General features: G+C 40.6%; 2 protein-coding genes across 2 annotated transcripts; one reads left to right on the forward strand and one right to left on the reverse strand.

Moving 5' to 3' along the window:
- Positions 1-5,299: 5,299 nt before the first annotated feature.
- LOC121578341 (40S ribosomal protein S23) lies at positions 5,300-6,961 on the reverse strand. The gene is made up of 4 exons (XM_041892659.1): positions 6,861-6,961; positions 6,141-6,300; positions 5,837-5,957; positions 5,300-5,489 (listed from the first exon to the last, which is right to left on the reverse strand). The coding sequence occupies exons 1-4, from the start codon at positions 6,862-6,864 to the stop codon at positions 5,343-5,345; spliced, it is 432 nt and encodes a 143-aa protein (XP_041748593.1). The 5' UTR covers positions 6,865-6,961; the 3' UTR covers positions 5,300-5,342.
- A 4,157-nt stretch (positions 6,962-11,118) lies between these two features.
- LOC121578342 (V-type proton ATPase subunit S1-like protein) lies at positions 11,119-19,948 on the forward strand. The gene is made up of 7 exons (XM_041892660.1): positions 11,119-11,285; positions 14,968-15,008; positions 15,264-15,337; positions 17,979-18,205; positions 18,329-18,379; positions 18,635-18,878; positions 19,373-19,948. Exons 1-7 carry the CDS (start codon positions 11,185-11,187, stop codon positions 19,634-19,636), a joined length of 1,002 nt encoding a protein of 333 aa, XP_041748594.1. The 5' UTR covers positions 11,119-11,184; the 3' UTR covers positions 19,637-19,948.
- The last annotated feature ends 2,240 nt before the right edge of the window (positions 19,949-22,188 follow it).

The following is a 22,188-nucleotide window of genomic DNA, read 5'->3' on the forward strand; positions in this document are numbered from 1 at the left end:
GATGAGAGAGGCCTGTCATTTTCATCATAGGTACACGTCAACTATGACATACAAATTGAGGGGAAAAAATCCAGAAAATCACATTGTAGGATTTTTAATGAATTTATTTGCAAATTATGGTGGAAAATAAGTATTTGGTCACCTACAAACAAGCAAGATTTCTGGCTCTCACAGACCTGTAACTTCTTCTTTAAGAGGCTCCTCTGTCCTCCACTCGTTACCTGTATTAATGGCACCAGTTTGTACTTGTTATCAGTATAAAAGACACCCGTCCACAACCTCAAACAGTCACACTCCAAACTCCACTATGGCCAAGACCAAAGAGCTGTCAAAGGACACCAGAAACAAAATTGTAGACCTGCACCAGGCTGGGAAGACTGAATCTGCAATAGGTAAGCAGCTTGGTTTGAAGAAATCAACTGTGGGAGCAATTATTAGGAAATGGAAGACATACAAGACCACTGATAATCTCCCTCGATCTGGGGCTCCACGCAAGATCTCACCCCGTGGGGTCAAAATGATCACAAGAACGGTGAGCAAAAATCCCAGAACCACACGGGGGGACCTAGTGAATGACCTGCAGAGAGCTGGGACCAAAGTAACAAAGCCTACCATCAGTAACACACTACGCCGCTAGGGACTCAAATCCTGCAGTGCCAGACGTGTCCCCCTGCTTAAGCCAGTACAAGGCCCGTCTGAAGTTTGCTAGAGTGCATTTGGATGATCCAGAAGAGGATTGGGAGAATGTCATATGGTCAGATGAAACCAAAATAGAACTTTTTGGTAAAAACTCAACTCGTCGTGTTTGGAGGACAAAGAATGCTGAGTTGCATCCAAAGAACACCATACCTACTGTGAAGCATGGGGGTGGAAACATCATGCTTTGGGGCTGTTTTTCTGCAAAGGGACCAGGACGACTGATCCGTGTAAAGGAAATAATGAATGGGGCCATGTATCGTGAGATTTTGAGTGAAAACCTCCTTCCATCAGCAAGGGCACTGAAGATGAAACGTGGCTGGGTCTTTCAGCATGACAATGATCCCAAACACACCGCCCGGGCAACGAAGGAGTGGCTCCGTAAGAAGCATTTCAAGGTCCTGGAGTGGCCTAGCCAGTCTCCAGATCTCAACCCCATAGAAAATCTTTGGAGGGAGTTGAAAGTCCGTGTTGCCCAGCGACAGCCCCAAAACAACACTGCTCTAGAGGAGATCTGCATGGAGGAATGGGCCAAAATACCAGCAACAGTGTGTGAAAACCTTGTGAAGACTTACAGAAAACGTTTGACCTGTGTCAACAAAGGGTATATAACAAAGTATTCAGAAACTTTTGTTATTGACCAAATACTTATTTTCCACCATAATTTGCAAATAAATTCATAAAAAAAATCCTACAATGTGATTTTCTGGATTTTCTTTTCTCATTTTGTCTGTCATAGTTGACGTGTACCTATGATGAAAATTACAGGCCTCTCTCATCTTTTTAAGTGGGAGAACTTGCACAATTGGTGGCTGACTAAATACTTTTTTCCCCCACTGTTGCTGTTCTAAGAGTGATCTGAGGCAGGCGTATGGAGCGATTTCAGTGCCAACAGAAATAGTATTTGAATTCCATAATTTTGCATTTGTATTAGGATATTGAATATGAATGTTATATTTTGAATTTGAAATGCACAAATTGAATCATTGAATTCATAAATTGAACTTGAAATGTCATGATTTGAAACTGAATTGAATGAATATTGCATTCAGTTTTTAAATGAATTATCCATTTAATTGAATATTCAAGTTCAATATTTATATATTGCATTCATTGTCTGTGTATCAAGTTTACAAACCATCATTTCAAGTTCATCAATGTTGGATATATTCAACTTTCAGATGCATTCAAATTCAGTTTTCTAAATTCAGATTCAAAACCAGAGTCAACATCCTTTGCCAGCCAGCCAGGAAAATAGGAGAACAGATAGAATCAAACGCTCACTGTGGTAAACAGAAACTTTTGGCGGTTTCTGTATTTATAATTTATTTATTTCAATTGACTGATTTCCTTATTTGAACTGTAACTCAGTAAAATCTTTGAAATTGTTGCATGTTGTGTTTATATTTTTGTTCAGTATATATTCTTATGGGGGCCAAATTTTGGGACACCTTCTAATGCAGCCTGTGATAATCATACAACAGAAGGCACGTCCATGTTCCAGAGTATATTCGCTTTCAGGAATGGGGTCAATAGCTTATAGCCAAAGTGGTTCAAACACTAGAGCCAAATTCATAGGAAGAAAATAAATTAAACATGCCACATTGTCTTCAGAACTGCCAGAAGCTTCTGTTTACCACAGAGAGCATTTGATTCTATCTGTTCTCCTCTACCTTTCCTGTCTGGAAAAGTGCCAGGATATTGCCTCTGGTTTTGAATCTGAATTTAGAGAACTGAATTTGAATGCATCTGAGAAGTTTAAATATATGAAACTTTGAAATGAAGGTTTTGTAAATTGATACACAAACAATGAATGCAATATCTACCATATTGAAACTGAATATATAAATAATGAATGAATATTCAATTAAATATAAATGTTAAACTGAAAGCAATATTAATTCAATTCAGTTTCAAATCATGAAATACAAATTAAATGTATTAATTAAATGATTCAATTTGTGCATTAAACATTCAAAAATATTAAATTCAATATCCGAATATACAAATTAAACATAAAATGGCACTGAAATCGTTCCATACAGGAGTTAAATTACGAGCGATTTCAATTGCGACGTTAATAACGATGGTTTTGGGAAAAAGCTCTGAGATTTAACGGTGCTCCTATGAAGGTTCTAACGATGAACTGAACCTTAAGACGCTTTTGGGAAACCGAGCCCTGATCAAGAGATGAACCAGCAACCAGGGTTACTCTTTACCTCTGGCACACTGAACGACACTCACTGACACACTTTCCCTGCTCCTGCATGTTACCATGTTGCAACTGACAGACACAAACAGATGCACCTTTATGACTGAATTCATGCTAAAAGGATCATAGGCTGGAGAAAGTGAATGAGAAAGCGCATGAACATTCCTTTTAGATTCACAAGTGAACTGTTTACAGTTTTGAAAGTGGAAATAATGCATGCAATACCTTCTCAGTGTATTCTCTGTGCATTGTTGTAAATAAGACCATTGAATCACCACCCTTATGTGAACATGTCCAGTGTAATGAGAAGTGTCTGGCCATCATTACTCAACCACAGCGTCCCAGGGAGTGTTACTATCATCAACTGTTTCTCTGTGACACTCCAGTTGTCTTTAGGTCACAATGCTGTGGCCTGTGGAGAGGATGGATGGGTTGCTGCCCTGCACAGGCTGAGGCTACTGGATCCCTGTCACTATCACCCATCTCTCAACACTCACCAGACACCTCCTCTGAAGTGATTCAATTCAATATCATCCTCGCTGCCTCCTCTGAAGGAAGGCTGTGAAGGAGAACCGTGAGATCACTCTAGGCAGCAACCGTGGCCTGTCTCATTGAACCTGATAACCTTACAAGAAGTATAGGCTAAGTGGATGTACAGCAGCCAAGTTGCTCTTGAATGACACAAAATATGACAATCACTTATTTCAAATAGATATTTCTGAGTATTGAAATGTGTTAAGTGTATCAGTTTTTGTCCATAATTCAATGTTACTTGGTTTAACCACTGAGAGCAGAGCAGACATTCATGCCAAACTAGTTTGAGTTGAGGGAATCCATGTATCTGGCACTAACTCCATTAGGTGGCAATCTCAGAACAGTCATCAGTCTAAAACGTACAGTACGAATTGTCATGACAGATCAAATTCATCTGACAGCATGGTCGTTGTCTGTAGCCAAGTACTAAAAGAACTGACAGCATTTCTTCACTTGTCATTCTAGCAGCAGACCACTGGTCTGAGTGATCCATTTGATTCAAACTGTCCATACCCTGTCAATTTTCCCAACCATGTCACTTTCATAATCCGCTGCAAATCCTCTTCCACCCCAATACAAATTAATTTGTCATTCAGGATAACACTGCATGTCTCCTTAATGTATAATGTCCAGACTAGTCATGGCATCACACATCAAAATGTCATCTTATGAATAATTGGGATGAAATGAAAGAGGTTGTTACATGCAGGAACAGATGGGATTTGTATGATTGTGTAAAATGTCCTAAGATCCCTTTACCATATTCAATGGTCTGGTCCTATGAGCTCCACAAACCTCAAAGTGAAAGGTTCCACCAAATGCAATACGCTCCCACCTTGAAAATCTTATTTTCTACAGCACTTCACCACAACAAAATGAGGATCACAATCTGTTGATGGAAGGCTTTTATCCTGGCTAGAAATGGCTGAAATTATAATAAAATGGCCTCCTGTAGCTCAGTTGGTAGAGCATGGCGCTTGCAACCCCAGGGTTGTGGGTTCAATTCCCACGGGGGGCCAGTATGAAAAATGTATGCACTCACTAACTGTAAGACGCTCTGGATAAGAGCGTCTGCTAAATGACTAAAATGTAAATGTAGACAGGTGTGGCTAAATTAGGACCTGGCAAGTTTGTGCGGAAGGGGATATAAGTCACGGTTGAGCAAAATCAAAAAGGCATCTGGCTCTTCACACAAACGCACAATAGGTACATTGTCAACCGTCTGTGGCAGCCATGCCTGAATTCCAGACGACTGCACAGCATGAATCAAAATGAGACTGCACATCAAATTAGCTAAGGGGTACATGACACATCACCTCAAGAGGCAGTGAGGGAAATAAAACTTGACGATCAAATGCATCTGCTCTATGAACAATCAAGACACCAAACGATGTCAAACCATTACAATCCCTCCAGACAAGCTATAAATAAAACTGCAAATGGAGCATGAGTGTAGCAGCAACTGCCTGAACCCACAAGCAGCAATCTGCCATTACAGGCAGATCTGGCATTATCCAACGTGATACACAGAGCTGAAAGAAATGCTTTCTAACAACCTTAAATCCTAAAACCATTAGCTAGTTGTTCTTCAAATGAAACATGTTATCAATCAACTTGGACATGTACAAGTGAATCAGAGAAGCTGCTCAAACAAAACTGGAACAAGGATGGGCAACTTTAGTCCTCTGGGGAGTGTCACAACCAGTTCTTTCAAGTGCACAAGTGGTATCCCAGGTCTAAAGCAGATGCTAATTTGGAAAAAAAATACAAAAACCACCATACATACACACCTTAGAATCAGAGTTACCCACCCCTGCAACTACAATATAAAAATCACAAAATGCACAACAAACCGACTGGAATTGTGAAAACGTAATTTATTGATATCAGTCAGAACTGTTTAAGATCTGGGTCTCTCCTTCTTGCCTTTGTAAAGGGCCAGCAGGGAGACGTTAGCCACTTTGACCACCTTGAAACGGACACCGGGGATATCACCGACGGCATGTCCCTTACGACCAAATCCTGCCACCAGAACCTCGTCGTTTTCCTGAAAGAGCAAGGGAAACAAACTAAATACAGGCCAACATGCATCGGTCAACTTTGAATATCAAAAATATTGTCCCTGAACACATCACTACCTGCATATTGTTAGATTACTTATGGGGAGTCCTACATTTGTCATTGTAGTGGATATCTGGCTGAGTGTAAAATATTGGTTTATATGGCTACCCAACTGTCTGTCAGATCCTCAAATATCTGGCAAGTTAGCTAATGTTCTAGGAATTGATCAATTTCTGCTTGTTCTGAATTTAAGGCAATCCACAACATCCTACAAATAGTTACCGGTACACTGTACTTTGGTAAGATGGATGCAATGTTGGCTTTGACTCTTACCTCAATGAAATTCAAGCAACCATCATTTGGGACGAAGGCAGTGATCTTCTTGCCGTTCTTGATGAGTTGGACCCTGACACACTTCCTAATGGCAGAGTTGGGCTGCTTAGCTTCAACACCTCTGTAAGAAGAATCGGGGAGAGGGGTTTGACACTTCAGACTGACATTATATGAAAGATGACATTCAGTGCACTGTACATAGTTGATCGTACAGCATTCACATAGCTTTTTACTGGATTAAAGCTTGCATGGTCATCAGTGAACACACAGTGGTGTTGTGATGTAACGTTAGCTAGCTACTTACACTTTCTCAAGTACGATTCCCTTGGCGTGGGAAGCGCCTCCGAAGGGGTTAGCCTTCAGGGCAGTGCCGAGATGGGCCTTCTTGTACTGTTTATCATGCCATCTCTGCTCACGACGATGGTTACGCAGCTTCCTGGCTGTACGCAGACCGCGACACTTTCCTGGGGAAATAGAACGGTAAACTTAAAATCATGCCAATAACTAGGTCGACAAACAAAACATAGGTCACCACATACCTACAAATGCAGTCTACTTAGAGAACCTGGCTAACGTTAGTTAAAATAGCAAACTAGCTGACCGCATATGCATAACGTAAATGCATCAAGTGCTGACAAGCTAGCCGCTAACAATTTAGCTAATTCATTGCCAAATATTTGAGCTAGTTAGCCAAATTAATGCAGTTCGCTGCTAAAAACTTATTTTTCTATCAATTTGTAATCAAAATTCGTTAACTAGCCAACAGGCTTCGTAAATGCTTGGTGACTGAAACGTGAGGCAGATCGGGGCAGCGCTTGCCGAACCCCATGCCATGCTACTGGCCCTCTCCACGTTGCGAAACTGCGCTAGTTGGCCGTCAAATTGTAAAAATATGCCTAGAAATACAGCCCGTTTTGCCACGATTATACTGAAAGTAGGTAAGAGGACATTCTTATTCCATGTCAATGTAAGTAATATGACTATATCTTGTAATCGTTCCGTTATAAAGGGGAAATGATCGTACCCATGTTTGCAGATTACGAGCCCAGGCTAGAAAGGAAGAATCCCAGACTCCTCCGCGGCAATGTCTCTTCTCAGGACCCCAGAGGTGACTAATAAAGTGCCTGTTTGGGTTAGGTCTTTCTTAAAATACAATTTAAATATAGATCAATTTTAAGCAACCGGTTTTAAAAGACACAATTTAAGGCAATAGCACATGTATACTATATGAATAGCTATGTTTGATTAAGTATGTATAATAACGAGGTGGTGTTTTAAATGCCTGGCTTAAAGTGCAGTCAAAAGAGTCTGAAAATGGACAGGACTTTAGTTCCCTAATTCCTTAATACTGAGAGCCAAGCAGAGATGCATCAGGTCTCAAGATACTGGATTGATAAACCATCTTCCCCACTCTCAACTGGGATTCCATACCACTGACTCGATTACGGGGGCTGAGTCCCTGGTTTGTTGCACTCAGGGGTGGCGTTTCGATCCCCCTGTCCCATTCTCCAGTGTTTATACTGCAGTAGTGTTTATTTGCCATGGGGCCATGGTCAGCTTGTCTCATCTGGTGTACTGGGTTTGATCTGTTTTATCTGCATGCTCCCACTAACCCCCTTCTTTTGTCCTTTTCTACGACGTGCCTGGCCCAAGCCTACCTGGATGTGCTGCTGAGCCTGGACTGCGGCTGAGGACCCCCCGCCCCCTCAGCTCACGCACACCCTAGCATGCTTGCACCTACGCTAAATACTGTATATTCCATCTCACCCTCTTCCTCTCCTCTTCTATCCTCTCCTGTCTTAAGCCTAGTCCTGGACAAATAAACTATTTTATATTGAGCATGCTTTTTTGTCCAGGACTAAGTGTAATCTGAGTCCGGGAAACCAGCCCAACTGTAGACAATGAGATTATTCCAGAATACTATCAAAATAAAGATTGTTTTGTATTTGTATTTTGTATTTGTATTTATTATGGATCCCCATTAGCTGGCAGCAGCTACTCTTCCTGGGGTCCAGCAAAATTAAGGCATTTATACAATTTTACATTACAATACATTCACAACAGATTTCACAACACATTAAGTGTGTGCACTCAGGCCACTACTCCACCACCACATATCTACAACACAAAATCCATGTGTACGTGTGTGTATGCATGTGCCTGTGTTTGTGTTTGTGTCTCTTCACAGTCCCCTCTGTTCCATAAGGTGTATTTTTATCTGTTTTAAAAAAAATCTAATTTAACTGCTTGCATGAGTTACTTGATGTGGAATAGTTCCATGTAGTCAGCTGCCCTGGGGAATTCCTGATTATACCTGGATTATGTTGGAGAGGCTTCCATTTAAAGAACACCCTCTGTGTTCTGTTAGACAGGTAACTCTTTATCTATGATTATCTACGGGACATTTAACATTCTACAACATGGCCTCTGACAAATAAAACTCTTTCTGAAAATCCTATTGTGTTTGTGGTGTGGTTTGTCTCTCACAGAACAGGAGGCAGAGGAGAAAATTACAAGAACCCAGATGCTGGAAACAAGATCACACACACACACACACACACACACACACACACACACACACACACACACACACACACACACACACACACACACACACACACACACACACACACACACACACACACACACACACACACACACACACACACACACACACACACATCTAAATATACATACCACATCCTAACATACAAAACACCACACTAAACACAGCAAATCAAAACAAATCTAGGACTACACACAATCAAACAAGGGTTAGGGTTGTATCAGCCATTATCATAATACTTAGGCCTATCCAAACATCTCCACAAGTGCATGGGGGGTAGGTCTAACATATCCATCCACAGACACAATTTTTTTGCTTTTTCAGGAGAAGAGAAAAGAGATAAAAAATTGAAGGAAGTGGAAAGGAAGGGAGGAGGGGAGTGGTGAGGAGACAAAAGAGGGGAGGGGAAGGGGTAGAGAGGGTTCGATTAGTTTGGGAAACACTGGGTTAGGGTAGGGGTTAAGGTTAGGGTTTAGGGTAGGGATGTCCTAAGGATCCCGGATAGCACGAACCGTCTGAAGAGACATTCTTAAAATCAAACCAAAGAAATGTTGTGCAAATTGGGGTTTGGAAAAGAATGCATGTTTGTGTCTTATTTTCCCCAAAATGTCAACACACAGGTCTTCCAACAGGTAGACATACTACTCACACACTTTATTTGTATTGCATATTGGAAATATTATTTACCTGAATTCCTTACCATCCCACTACATTTGTCACTGTTGAAACATTGAAAAAGTTGCAATAAAGGGAGAAAGAACCCTGCATGCACAGTAGTGATCATTTTGATTAACCTTCTATTACAGGTAAATTTTAGAAAAATGATTTGCATACCAAATTAACAAAATAGTAAAGACATAACTTTTAACCTGATTTTCAAAACCTTAAAATTGTAACATTACAATAATTCACTGTGGTAAGGAAATGATAAATATGTGTGTGTGGGGATCTTGTGCGAGAGTGTCAATGTAGCATGTGTGAGTGAGTGTCGTATTGTTAGTGTGCATAGTCAGTGCAATATAGGGTCAATGCAGATGATTGTTACTGATTGTAACAGAGAGGAAAAGTCTAAACAATCTTTGATTCTATTTGATACAAGATGATTGTGTGAAAGGGCCAAATCCCAAACCTCTACCACAGATTATCATAATATTAGCCTCTACTGCAACTAGCAACATGTGCTTCACCACTGGGGAAGTTAATGAGAGGTTTTTTAAAAAGACAGTGTTTTTAGCAGTAGCCTAGATGGCAGTGGCTCATGCCTGTCCTAGTCTACGGGGCCATCCATTACTAGACTCATTTGATAAGACAAGCTCTAAAGTGCAATAAAAGCCATCTTGCTTTATCAGTGGTCTAATTAAAAAAACGACAGAGCTATATCATTCAAGGTGTCATAGGCTTGATGTCAGGAAACCTAATGGGAGGTACATTATTTTAGGTAAACAGCAGCAGACACTATATTTCAACCCCCCATAACTTATTTTATTGTGACAACAACTGATAGCTGCCACCACCCCTTAATGTTTTTCAAACAATTGTCATGACTGTTTGCTATTACATTGAACAAAAATATAAACGCAACATGGAACAATTTTAATGATTGTACTGAGTTACAGTTCATATAAGGAAATCAGTCAATTGAAATAAATAAATTAGGCCCTAATCTATGGATTTCACATGACTGGGTAGGGGTAGGGGCTCACCCACAGGGAAGCCAGGCCCAGTCAATCAGAATGAAATTTTCCCCACAAAAGGGCTTTATTACAGACAGAAATACTAATCAGTTTCATCAGTTGTCCGGGTGGCTGGTCTCACGTGGTCTGCGGTTGTGAGGCCGGTTGGACGTACTGTGAAATTCTCTAAAACGACATTGGTAGAGAACATTCAATTCTCTAGCAACAGCTCTGGTGGACATTCCTGCAGTCAGCATGCCAATTTCACGCTCCCTCAAAACTTGAGACATCTCTGGCATTGTGTTGTGTGACAAACCGTTACATTTTAGAGTGGCCTTTTATTGTCCCCAGCACAAGGTGCACCAGTGTAATGACCATGCTGTTTAATCAGCTTCTTGATATGCCACACCTGTCAGGTGGATGGATTATCTTGGCAAAGGAGAAATGCTCACAAACAGGGATGTAAACAAATTTGTGAACAACATTTGAGAGAAATACGCTTTTTGTGCATATGGAACATTTCTGGGATCTTTTATTTCAGTTTATGTACAATCACATCATTCATAGGTTACTGATGTACAGATGTACAGACAGAAGGGTAGGCCAGTCTAGGAAAGAGAACAGATCCATCCAGTGTGAACTGTATCCCAGTGATGAGGATGTAATTCTTTTGATTTAACGTGTCTTTCGTCATATTTCATTTTCATACTGCTTCATTAACCCATAATCTTATTCTTATGCAGAGCTTTTTTCTTCTTCTTCAGATAACCCTGGTTTATACTTTAAATTAATTCCAATAGAGACAGCCTGGTATCTAGGTCATTTAATCAAGGGGGCGCGTTCACTGTCGGAAAAAAAACGGCAAGCGTACTGACCTTGAACATTCTAAATGATTAACAGTGTATTTATGAATCAGTTTTCTTGAGGACAGCTGCTGGGCTTTGTGTGTGTGTGTTCTGAGAGTGGGTGTGACCGTGACACATAATTACCACTCCCTCTAGATTCCTATTGGCTGCTGCCCTTGTCAATCAGTAGGTTTAGGCTTCGGCTGTTTTCGAAGCAGATTAGGAAGCAGTCATCATCTGTGGTAGTCTCATCTGGCCGGCTCCATGGCAAAACAAGACCTCTTTATGTATTTGTATTTATTTTCTGTCATTTTTCTGCAGCTCTCTTTGTCTTCTGATCAAGTGCCTGCTGTTGTGGAGAAAAGGTAGGCATGAAAGGAGATATTTCAACTCTAGGCTGGAGTCAGGCAGGGGGGTGGAGGGGGGGAATGAGGTTCTTTCATAGTGTGATGGAGACCGTGGGAATGAGGGGAAAAAGACAGTTTTAAAATGCATTTGTGAATCTGTAAAAGCATTATCTCTTATTATCTGTAACCATTGTGGTAGTGATTTCGATCTTACCTTGTGTGCTGCACTGTATTGTACTATACTGTAGTGTGCACGTCTGCAATGAAAATGTACTAGGAATCTGTCAGTGAAACACAAGAGAAAATCCATTGATGTTGCGCTGAAGGCATCAGTTTACAGGGCAAATCCATATATGCACTACAAAAATAGGCAGGAATGAAAGCTGTTACATCAGAGATGAGATGGAGTCGTATACTGTATGCTCACATGCTGTATATCGCAGAGCCATCCTTCCTCTGAGAATTACACTATTTGAGTACAGATCCATATATGCTAGATTGAGTATGTATATTCTATTCAACTCTTGCACTGCTGTCAATCTAGTAATCAAAATGTAAAAATTAATATAAAAAAACAGTAATTTTGTCATTTCTGTAACAGCTCTTTTCATGAGTTTTACAGTTGAATATATAAAATCAAATATGTTAACTATGATGAAATGGCTACAGATTTGTTATAGTTACTTCATTTATTTGTTTGTAGTGTTCCATTGGACATCAGTTCATTGATTTTGGTTATTTTGATCGACAATGTTATTGCAGTTCATGTTATTTCAGGAACATGGATATAATATCCCATGAATTGTGTTTTATATAACTTTAATGAATACAGTAGGGAGCCTGGAGCCAACATATTTGGACTGAAAGATGAGATGTCAGATTGCCCAGTAGATGCTTGGTGCCTTGAATCCCCACCTTCTGACCCCTGCTGACTTATTAATCATATTGTTTTGACATGTGGCATGTCTTCATGACCCTGACAATTACCTCAGCTGCTGCCTAGGCTACAACAGCCTCCTGTCAACCTGTCCTGAATCGGCAGCACAGGGGCTTTATATCTAAATATAAGATCAAATGTTATAAGTTAAAGCTCATATTTCCGGCAGTATTGTGGGCATGTACTGCCTACATTTTTTCCACATCACATTCTTATTGATATTTCAATTCAGCTGCCTAGGCTACAACCTCCTGTCAACCTGTCCTGAATAGACAGCAGGGGCTTCTGATGCTTTCTGTAGGAGAGCAGTGTGATTTTGTGATTAAATCAGGAGATGAATATATAGAATACAGTAAACAAAGTCACCTGATGATCCAGGAGGTGAGGATCATTCCAATTGCAATAATGAAGAAATATAATCAATGAAACAATTTCAGGCTCATTTCACTTGTCAAGGTGTCTTTTGTGCATTTAGGCAAAAACTAAACATGGACAATACTACTTAACATTTTGTATCTTTAACTGAAAAATACAAAGATTTGTTTCCCTCCTTGTTTACCAAAGTAATTATTCTCCGCCCTGTGTCCCAGCACCTGTAAAACATATGTGCTTTGTGCTCATCTGTTAGGGAATATCTGACTTAATAAAAAAAAACTAATGTGTAATTGGCAACATATTGCCTCAAGGGCATTAGGCTATTTAGCCCGTCTGCAGTCGCGCCTGCACAGATGGGACTTTGTGGCAACATGTAGGGCAGTACGGGCTTTAGTCTTAAAGCAGATTTGATTTAGCTAGGCATGAGCGTGCTGAGCTGAGCACATGGGGCAGTTGAAAAGCAGCGCGTCCACCGCAATATTCCCTCTTACCCTCACAGAATACATGACATGCCAGGCATTGTGAAGTGAGAGAGAGAGATGATCAACGACAACGGATCATATTGATTATACAATGGCTGGTCCATAACATGCTCAGGTGCAGCCAGTCAGTAATGGCAGCGGGGTAGAGTACAGAGTGGATTTGTAAGCTGCTGCTAGGGTGGGGTGGGGATAGGAGGATTTCTCTATCTACTCTAGATCATGACAATTGGTTCAGTCGTTTGAATGAAAGCTACATTTTTGCTTGGGTCAGTGATTTTGGTGAGGCCATGTGGGTCTGTGTAGCAAATTCAGGTTGACACTTGTGTTCAGATAAATTATTACTCAGTGTTTTGTCACTTTTTATTATGTAAGAATGGCATCTGCTGGCGAGCAAGAACACAGAGCACTCACTCCTCGTCAACTCCCAAATATCTTGTTACATCACTGAGCCAGGCCAACACAGATACACCCTCAGATGGGATGTCAATAACAAATGTCAGATAATTACACTTTTACACAGAGGTACACTGTATATTATCTATTCCTGTTAAAGACAATAATATACTATTTAACAGTAGTATATGACTGTCTGTAATAGTATTAAACAAATCACCACAAACAATGCAGTAACACAGTGCCTTACTACAGGGTCAAGGCAAATGTTGCCCTCATGCTTTTAATAATAAACAAATCAGATAAGGTATTCTGATTCATGCAGAATATAAGCACAGTGGATGACTATAGATGCTCACCACCCACTGCTCTGATAGACTAGTAGTGCGCCAATGGAGAAATCTACTGGACACCCGAAGACGAAAGCTGTAGAAAAAGTGCTTTGCACATGAAATTACTGAAATTTGCATTTATCTTAAAGTACAGAGACACAGCTAATGTCTGCCAGTCAGGGTTGGGGTCAATTCCATTTCAATTCAGGAACTTAACTGAAATTCCAATTTACCTCATTGAAAAGCAATGAAGAAGATTGGAATTGGAATTTCAGTTTACTGCCTGAGGACCCCAACCCTGCTGCCTGCCAGTCCTTGGTAGCCTCCTCAGATCTGGTGGGCAGACAGTCTGCTAGCTCCGCTAACCCCCTTGAGCCATAATAAGGATACCATGGTCTGGCTGCTAGCCCCCTTAAGTCTCAGTAAGGACACCATGGTCTGGGAGGATTAATCGAGCAGAGCCTTAATCAGGTTTTAGCATTTCCCCAAAGCTCATTTAATCTGACATTATGGCAGTGATTAGATGCTTAAACAGTTAGTCGCAGGATAATCTCTTGCACTGTTGAGGAAAACACAATAAGAGCAAACTAGGCCAAATAAATTATTAGGGAATGTGTTGTCTCTTTTTTAGTCACGTCCAAATTTCTAAAATACTATTATACCTTCTGTTTTCCATGTAGGTACCGTCACACAATGTCCGCTTGGCCAACCTATGGTTCCAGTATTCTTATTTATATATATAATAAACTGTATCAAACGCAATGGTTGAAATATATTTGATTGTATATGGTATATGCCTGATATTCATCCTACCATTATCCCTGTATCCAGGGGCGCAACTTTGATTTTAGAAGTGGGGGGGACATAACTTTTTTATTTGTTTTAAAATCCAGCCGGATAAACACTCCAAACAGCCTACCCGACCGCTCGGAGGCGTCCGCATGGTCCTAAAGCACACCGTTGCCTCGTTTTGTATCACATTCCAATGATAAAACTTGGGGGGACAAAATTGCAATTTCAGAATGTGGGGTGGACATGTCCCCCCCGGCCCAGTGAAAGTTGTGCCCATGCCTATATCTCCTGTCCTAGTAATCATATAAGAGAGATTTACGTTGATGTCCTGTAGCCAGTACCTTACAGGCTACCATCTGAAATAATAATATATTGTCTTATATTTACAGTTTAGGGGGGCCCACCTCCCAAGATGTCAGGGTTCAAAACAGTGAGTTATTTCCCTTATTGTCAATTGATTATGTGATTTTTTTTTGATTTTTTTATATGTGTATAGAAAAATACACTAACTTCACTGGTAACACTTCACTTTATGTTGCTCGTGTACCTGTGTAGTAGTAACACTGTAATAACTCCCGTAACAACGTCGTATTCATATTGTTAATACATAGTAATTTGACAATTGCTTTATAAGTTGTAAATATGTTTTATTTAATTATATTTATCTTTCTCTCCTTGTATACAGATGGATTGGCTTCACAGAGCCACAGTGCTGCTTCCGATGGGGAGAGTTCTTACCCTCTCAGAAGAGTGCTGCAGGTACTACGTCCCAATTATCTTTCCTTACACTCAAAGTGTGCACTTGTTCACTTCACTTCACTGACTTGAAAGAAAATGACTGGTAGAAGAAATATGGTGGAAACTCCCACTAGCCCATGCCTCCATCAATCCAATGCTTTTAGATTTACGGAAAGTATAGTGAACGAGTGCACAGTTCAGCAGAAAGGAGAAAAACACTGAGTGTACAAAACATTATGAACACCTGCTCTTTCCATGGCGTAGACTGACCAGGTGAATCCAGGTGAAAGCTATGATCCTTTATTGATGTCACTTGTTAAATCCACTTCAATCAGTGTAGATGAAGGGGAGGAGTCAGGTTAAAGAAGGATTTCTAAACCTTGATACAATTGAGACGTGGATTGTGTATATGTGCCATTCAGATTGTGAATGGCAAGGCAAAAGATTTGCAACTCAATATTAGGAAGGTGTTCCTAATGTTTGGTTTGTAAGTCGCTCTGGATAAGAGCGTCTGCTAAATGACGTAAATGTAAATGTAAATGTATACTCACTGTAGACTACTGTGTGCGTGACGAGACACTAGACGGAAGTTTCTAGGAATCCAATATGACCTTGTCCATGAGAATAGGTTTTATTCTCAGCCATCTGATATTAATCCCAGACAGAAGGCATAGTCTCAGTGAGGTAAACCATTACATACAGTGCCTTGCAAAAGTATTCATCCCCTTTGGCGTTTTTCCTATTTTGTTGCATTACAACCTGTAATTTAAATTGATTTTTATTTGGATTTCATGTAATGGACATACATAAATATGTATTCACCCCCTTTGCTATGAAGCCCCTAAATAAGATCTGGTGCAACCAATTACCTTCAGAAGTCACATAATTAGTTAAATAAAGTCCACCTGTGTGCAATCAAAGTGTCACATGATCTGTCACATGATCCCAGTATATATACACCTGTTCTGAAAGGCCCCAGAGTCTGCAACACCACTAAGCAAGGGGCAACATGAAGACCAAGGAGCTCTCCAAACAGGTCAGGGACAAAGTTGTGGAGAAGTACAGATCAGGGTTGGGTTATTTACATTTACATTTACGTCATTTAGTCTTATCCAGAGCGACCTTACAGTTAGTGCATACATTAATTTTTTCTCATACCGGCACCCCGTGGGAATCGAACCCACAACCCTGGTGTTGCAAGCGCCATGCTCTACCAACTGAGCTACACGGGGGTTATAAAAAAATATCTGAAACTTTGAACATCCCACAGAGCACCATTAAATCCATAAAAAAATGGAAAGAATATGGCATCACAACAAACCTGCCAAGAGAGGGCCGCCCACCAAAATTCATGGACCAGGCAAGGAGAGGCAACAAAGAGACCAAAGATAACCCTGAAGGAGCTGAAAGCTCCACAGCGGAGATTGGAGTATCTGTCCATAGGACCACTTTAAGCCGTACACTCCACAGAGCTGGGCTTTACGAAAGAGTGGCCAGAAAAAAGCCATTACTTAAAGAAAAAAATAAGCAAACACGTTTGGTGTTCGCCAAAAGGCATGTGGGAGACTCCCCAAACATATGGAAGAAGGTACTCTGGTCAGATGAGACTAAAACGTAGCTTTTTGGCCATCAAGGAAAACACTATGTCTGGCACAAACCCAACACCTCTCATCACCCCGAGAACACCATCCCCACAGTGAAGCATGGTGGTGGCAGCATCATGCTGTGGGGATGTTTTTCATCGGCAGGGACTGGGAAACTGGTCAGAATTGAAGGAATGATGAATGGCGCTAAATACAGGGAAATTCTTGAGGGAAACCTGTTTCAGTCTTCCAGAGATTTGAGACTGGGACGGGGGTTCACCTTCCAGCAGAACAATGACCATAAGCATACTGCTAAAGCAACACTCGAGTGGTTTAAGGGGAAACATTTAAATGTCTTGGAATGGCCTAGTCAAAGCCCAGACCTCAATCCAATTGAGAATCTGTGGTAGGACTTAAAGATTGCTGTACACTAGCGGAACCCATTCAACTTGAAGGAGCTGGAGCAGTTTTGTCTTGAAGAATGGGCAAAAATCCCAGTGGCTTGGTGTGCCAAGCTTATATAGACATACCCCAAAAGACTTGCAGCTGTAATTGCTGCAAAAGGTGACTATACAAAGTATTGACTTTGGGGGGGGGGGTGAATAGTTATGCACGCTCAAGTGTTCTTTAAAAAATATATATTTATTGTTTGTTTCACAAAAAAGTATATTTTGCATCTTCAAAGTGGTAGGCATGTTGTGTAAATCAAATGATACAAACCCCCAAAAAAATCCATTTTAATTCCAGGTTGTAAGGCACCAAAATAGGAAAAATGCCAAGGGGGGTGAATACTTTCGCAAGCCACTGTATATTGTCAACAAAGAAATGTATAAACAGATTAGATTATTCCTAACAACAGCACCCTTACACAATGTCTTATTGGTCAATGAATGCCCACTGCAGCCCTCACAATGAGATGAAAATCAATCCGTATTAGTACTTCAGATTACTGTTGGTTGTCAATCAATGAGCCACCAACTTATCTATTTCTCTCTCCCCTTCTCCTTCTCTTCTCCCTCTTTCAACCCATTCTGTTTCATCCTCTCGTTCCTACCTTATGCCTGCCTTATGGGTGGCAGCTGGACTCCCCACACAGAACCAAACGGAGGCTACTGCAGACATCGAGCACTCTTCCTTACTCTCCTCTGAGCGTGGTTTACAATGGAAAAACATGTATACTGTTTAGGGCCAGGAAGCTTGCTATCAGGTTCAGGAACAGCACCTTAGTGGATCTCACAGAGAAGGCATTCGGCCCCGATGCACCGGTTGACACCAAAGGCTCTATGTGCAGCAAAGACAAAGCTACGTAAGTCTGCTTAGCGGCTGTAGATATTCCTGCTGCACTTCAAGATACATGACTATTCTTCGCTCTCCTGATATTTTGAAAGATGAAGTAATGACAGTGCTATTGAATTTGTTTTCACACCAGGCTTGTACTACGTTTCGGAGATGTGGAGGACTTGAGAGGACTTGCCATAAGGTTTGCTTCTTCATTAATTTTTACAGCCAAATTTAGGCTTGAAATACCATTATAGAAATGATAGATTGGCCCAGGGTTTTCCTGGTCAGGTCACATGTTGGTCTGAAGTATATTGTGTGTGGTACAGTTTGGTTGTGATACTTGATATTTATATATTCTGTGTACTGTACACTAACTGTAAGTCTCTCTTGATAAGAGCATCTGCTAAATGACTAAAATGTAAATGTATAATCAATGTATGCACTGTTCCAACAGGCTACAGATGTCCAACACATTCTACGAGTCGGCAGGGCAGAACTGGTTTACTCTGGACAGCGTACACATCCACTACAACTGGACCCACGAGGCTACGTTCAATGCCACCGACGTGTACGCTCCTAGTACCTACTCCTACCACTGTCAACACGTCAGCAGTCTGCAGAAGTATGACACGCTGCTTGTACCAAGCTCAATCACAGACAACTCTGCAAACTGGCACATCACCTTCACAGACTTCCAGGTTGGCATGAATTGTTTTTGCAGGAAGGCAACATTTTATGGCAGGAGTGGAGGGATGTTTTGATAGATGAGCCTGTTCTAATGGTTCTGTTGGAACCTCTGTAGCTACTCCTGTTGAAATGTAATGGATAACTTGTGTTGTTTGTTAAAACCATGATTTGTTAAAATGGCTGTAAAATAATCATGAATGATCGGTAAACAGGACTCCAACTTGTGTGTGGCTTTATTTAACTCTCCACAATACAGGACGGTTTCTAGTCATACCGCTAGGTGGCACTGTTGTTATACCATGACACTACATTGTTAATGTATTGTATTTTATTGTGTTTGTGTATGAATTCAGAAATATTCATGTTTATTTATTTTAAAGAGTTACATGATATAGAAATCCACAAGAATAGTTTTTATGTAATAACCTTTATGTGTTATGTATGTAATCTTTCATTGTTTACTTTACTTGAACATCTCACCTTTATATTTCTCTTTGCTCGACAGATACAATCGTTCAACGTACTGTCCAACAAGTTTGCCTCAGCCAGCGACTGCGCTACGTTCTTCACTCCGGCTATCCTCATGGGTCTGATCACCTCACTCATCCTCCTCCTGGTCCTGGCCTACGCTCTGCACATGGTGGTGCACCTCAAACACATTGACACCTACGAAGAACACAAGACTACTGTCTACTTCCCTCGCAGCTCAGAGACTGCAGAATGCACCGGCGCCACCGACTCCACCGCCACTGAGAAAAACAGCTTGTAGGACGTTTCCCAGGATCCACCTCAGTCTCCACCACTAGGAGTATAGACCGTTTCTGTAGTTGTCAGAGAGTGACTGTGCAGGGGCTCTGACTGAGACCCCTGATGGCTGGCAGACCGACTGATTGACTGACTCAACTCTAGATATAAAGAAACCTCCCATAATGAAGGACATGGTCATGTTGCCTGGACTTGATAAGGTCGTCCACTCTGGCATCGCTGGGCTCAGGCAGTGGTTGTCCAAGCCCAGTAGATCTAATACTTTGGGGCTCAGCATCATCTGGTGGATTTGGATACAACTTTGGAGGACACTGATCCTGAGACAACCACTTATCGGGCATTGCAAGTGAAAAATAAACGAAGTATTATGTACTGTTGAATGAAATTCGAACTGATAAAAGCACAAAAAAACAATTTATTTAGTTCCTTGTCAGTACTATAAATGCTGGTATATTGGATAAAGAAGTTTCATTTTAATATCCATACCCTAAAGGGTACATACCGTAAAGGGTATGCAGTATATACTTTTATGTAATTAATTAATCTTTGTTGGATACTCAATTGGTTACATTATGATGTTTCAGACCTGCAGTATGTGTTTTCAAGAACTTGTCTTATTACGAGCTTTTGTGAAAATAGTACTGCATCTGAATTCTGGTTTTGAAAATTGTATTTTGTGTTTTTAATTTCTCAAATGTGTATTCTTCTAATAAGGTGGGTCTTCAATAGTTTTCCAGTTAAAACATGATATAGTCATTAAACTATTTAAAAAGCAGTTCATTAAATCAATTGCCAGAACCACATCAACAAGTTGCTGTTGTTTAGTGATATGCAGCATGCCTGTGGCTAGAAAATACATTTGCATACAACAGTACCCTGATGGGTCAAATTGTTAACATTTTCTAGAAACCTATTGTGATGTACTTTTTCATTTATCTGTAGGCTATGTGTTTGGAAAAATAAACCCAAGTTGGCTCAAAGGTGTCCATTGCAATCTATGAAAATGGAAGAGTAGTGTGGAAGTTTAAAGGCCCAATGCAGCCATTTATATATCAATATCAAATCATTTCTGGGTAAAAAAATCCGGTACCTGTAATAGATTTCTAGAAAAATTTGCAAAAATAGCTTTTTAGCTAAAAACTATTTCTCAAGCAAGAATGTTGCTAGGGCTATCTGGGAGAGGTCTGAGTAGCGAGAGAAAAACTGAAAACTAGCTGTTATTGGCAGGGAGGTTTGGAACTCTCTTTGTTATTGGTCTATTAACCAATTTACCGCATGGGGATGTCACCATGGAAAGACGAAACTCTCGCCCATGCAAACCTGCTGATTAAAAGGTCCTGTGTAGATTGTAATTCCAACCAGCAACTACAAGGAAATAACACGGATCAAATTAAAATGTTCACACTTTTACAGTGTTAGTTTCAGCTGTTGTACAATATGATATAAAACATAGGGAAAAACATATTTGAACTGCACTGGGCCTTTAACATATTAATACATGTTGTTTGATTCTTGTATGGAAAGGGATATCTCACTGAGTGGAGGCACTGGAGTTGTAAGATATTCAGTCCCTTAATCTGAGGGTCGTAGGTTCGAGCCCCAAATTGGGCGATGCCCAAACTGCAATCCACCTCCTCTAAAGGTTAGGTTTGCCAACATGCATTGCAGACGTGTCAGCTGCTGTGCTTAGCTGGTAAAAGCGCCTGTCTTGTAAACAGGAGACCTTGGGTTCCAATCCCAGTGGTGCCTGGGCTCATAACTGTTATCACAATGACCTACGGTATCTATTGCTCAGGGAACGTCCTCCTGAATGGAGTGAAAAGGGCTCAGTTTCTGGACAAGAAATAGACAGGCAGAGAGTTAAAGAAAAAGCTGTGCTCGAGGTGAGGCTCAAATTCACAACCTCGTCATCGCTCTGCTGCATACTGCTGTATAAGGTACCACTTGCTCAACGATTGCATCACTAGACATTACACAAAGAAAGTCGTGATATTCGGTCCCAAGTAAAAAATAGGGGAGGGTTGTCAAACTTAATATTTTTGCTTTGGGGTGGGTTGTGTGGCTTTTTATTGGGCACGGGTATAAGTTAGAGATACCTAGCACTGCAGTGCATAACATGTGGTGAGTAGTTGACTCAAAGATAGAGAAAGACAATAGTTGAACAGTTTTTAACATAGCGTTTTTTCTTTAGCAGGTTCTAGTATATAATTTCTTCCATCCTAGCCAAATGTCCTAATCTGCTTGCATGTGCCTCCCTTATATCAAGGTGTTTTGGTACTTCCCTTATTCACTACGCTTTTCCACACACTAACTTTTATTATAAACTGGGTGGTTCGAGCCCTGAATGCTGATTAGCTGACACCCGTGGTATATCAGACCGTATACCAGTGGAGGCTCCTTAGAGGAGGAAGGACCATCCTCCTCAGTGAATTTCATAAAAATTTAAATAGTGAAACATTAAAAACGTTATCCTTTTTAGATAAAACTATACTAAATATATTCACGTCACCAAATAATTTATTAAAACACACTGTTTTGCAATGGTCTATAGTAGCC

This window comes from Coregonus clupeaformis, chromosome 12 (genome assembly GCF_020615455.1).
Source record: "Coregonus clupeaformis isolate EN_2021a chromosome 12, ASM2061545v1, whole genome shotgun sequence".
Lineage (NCBI taxonomy): Eukaryota > Metazoa > Chordata > Actinopteri > Salmoniformes > Salmonidae > Coregonus > Coregonus clupeaformis.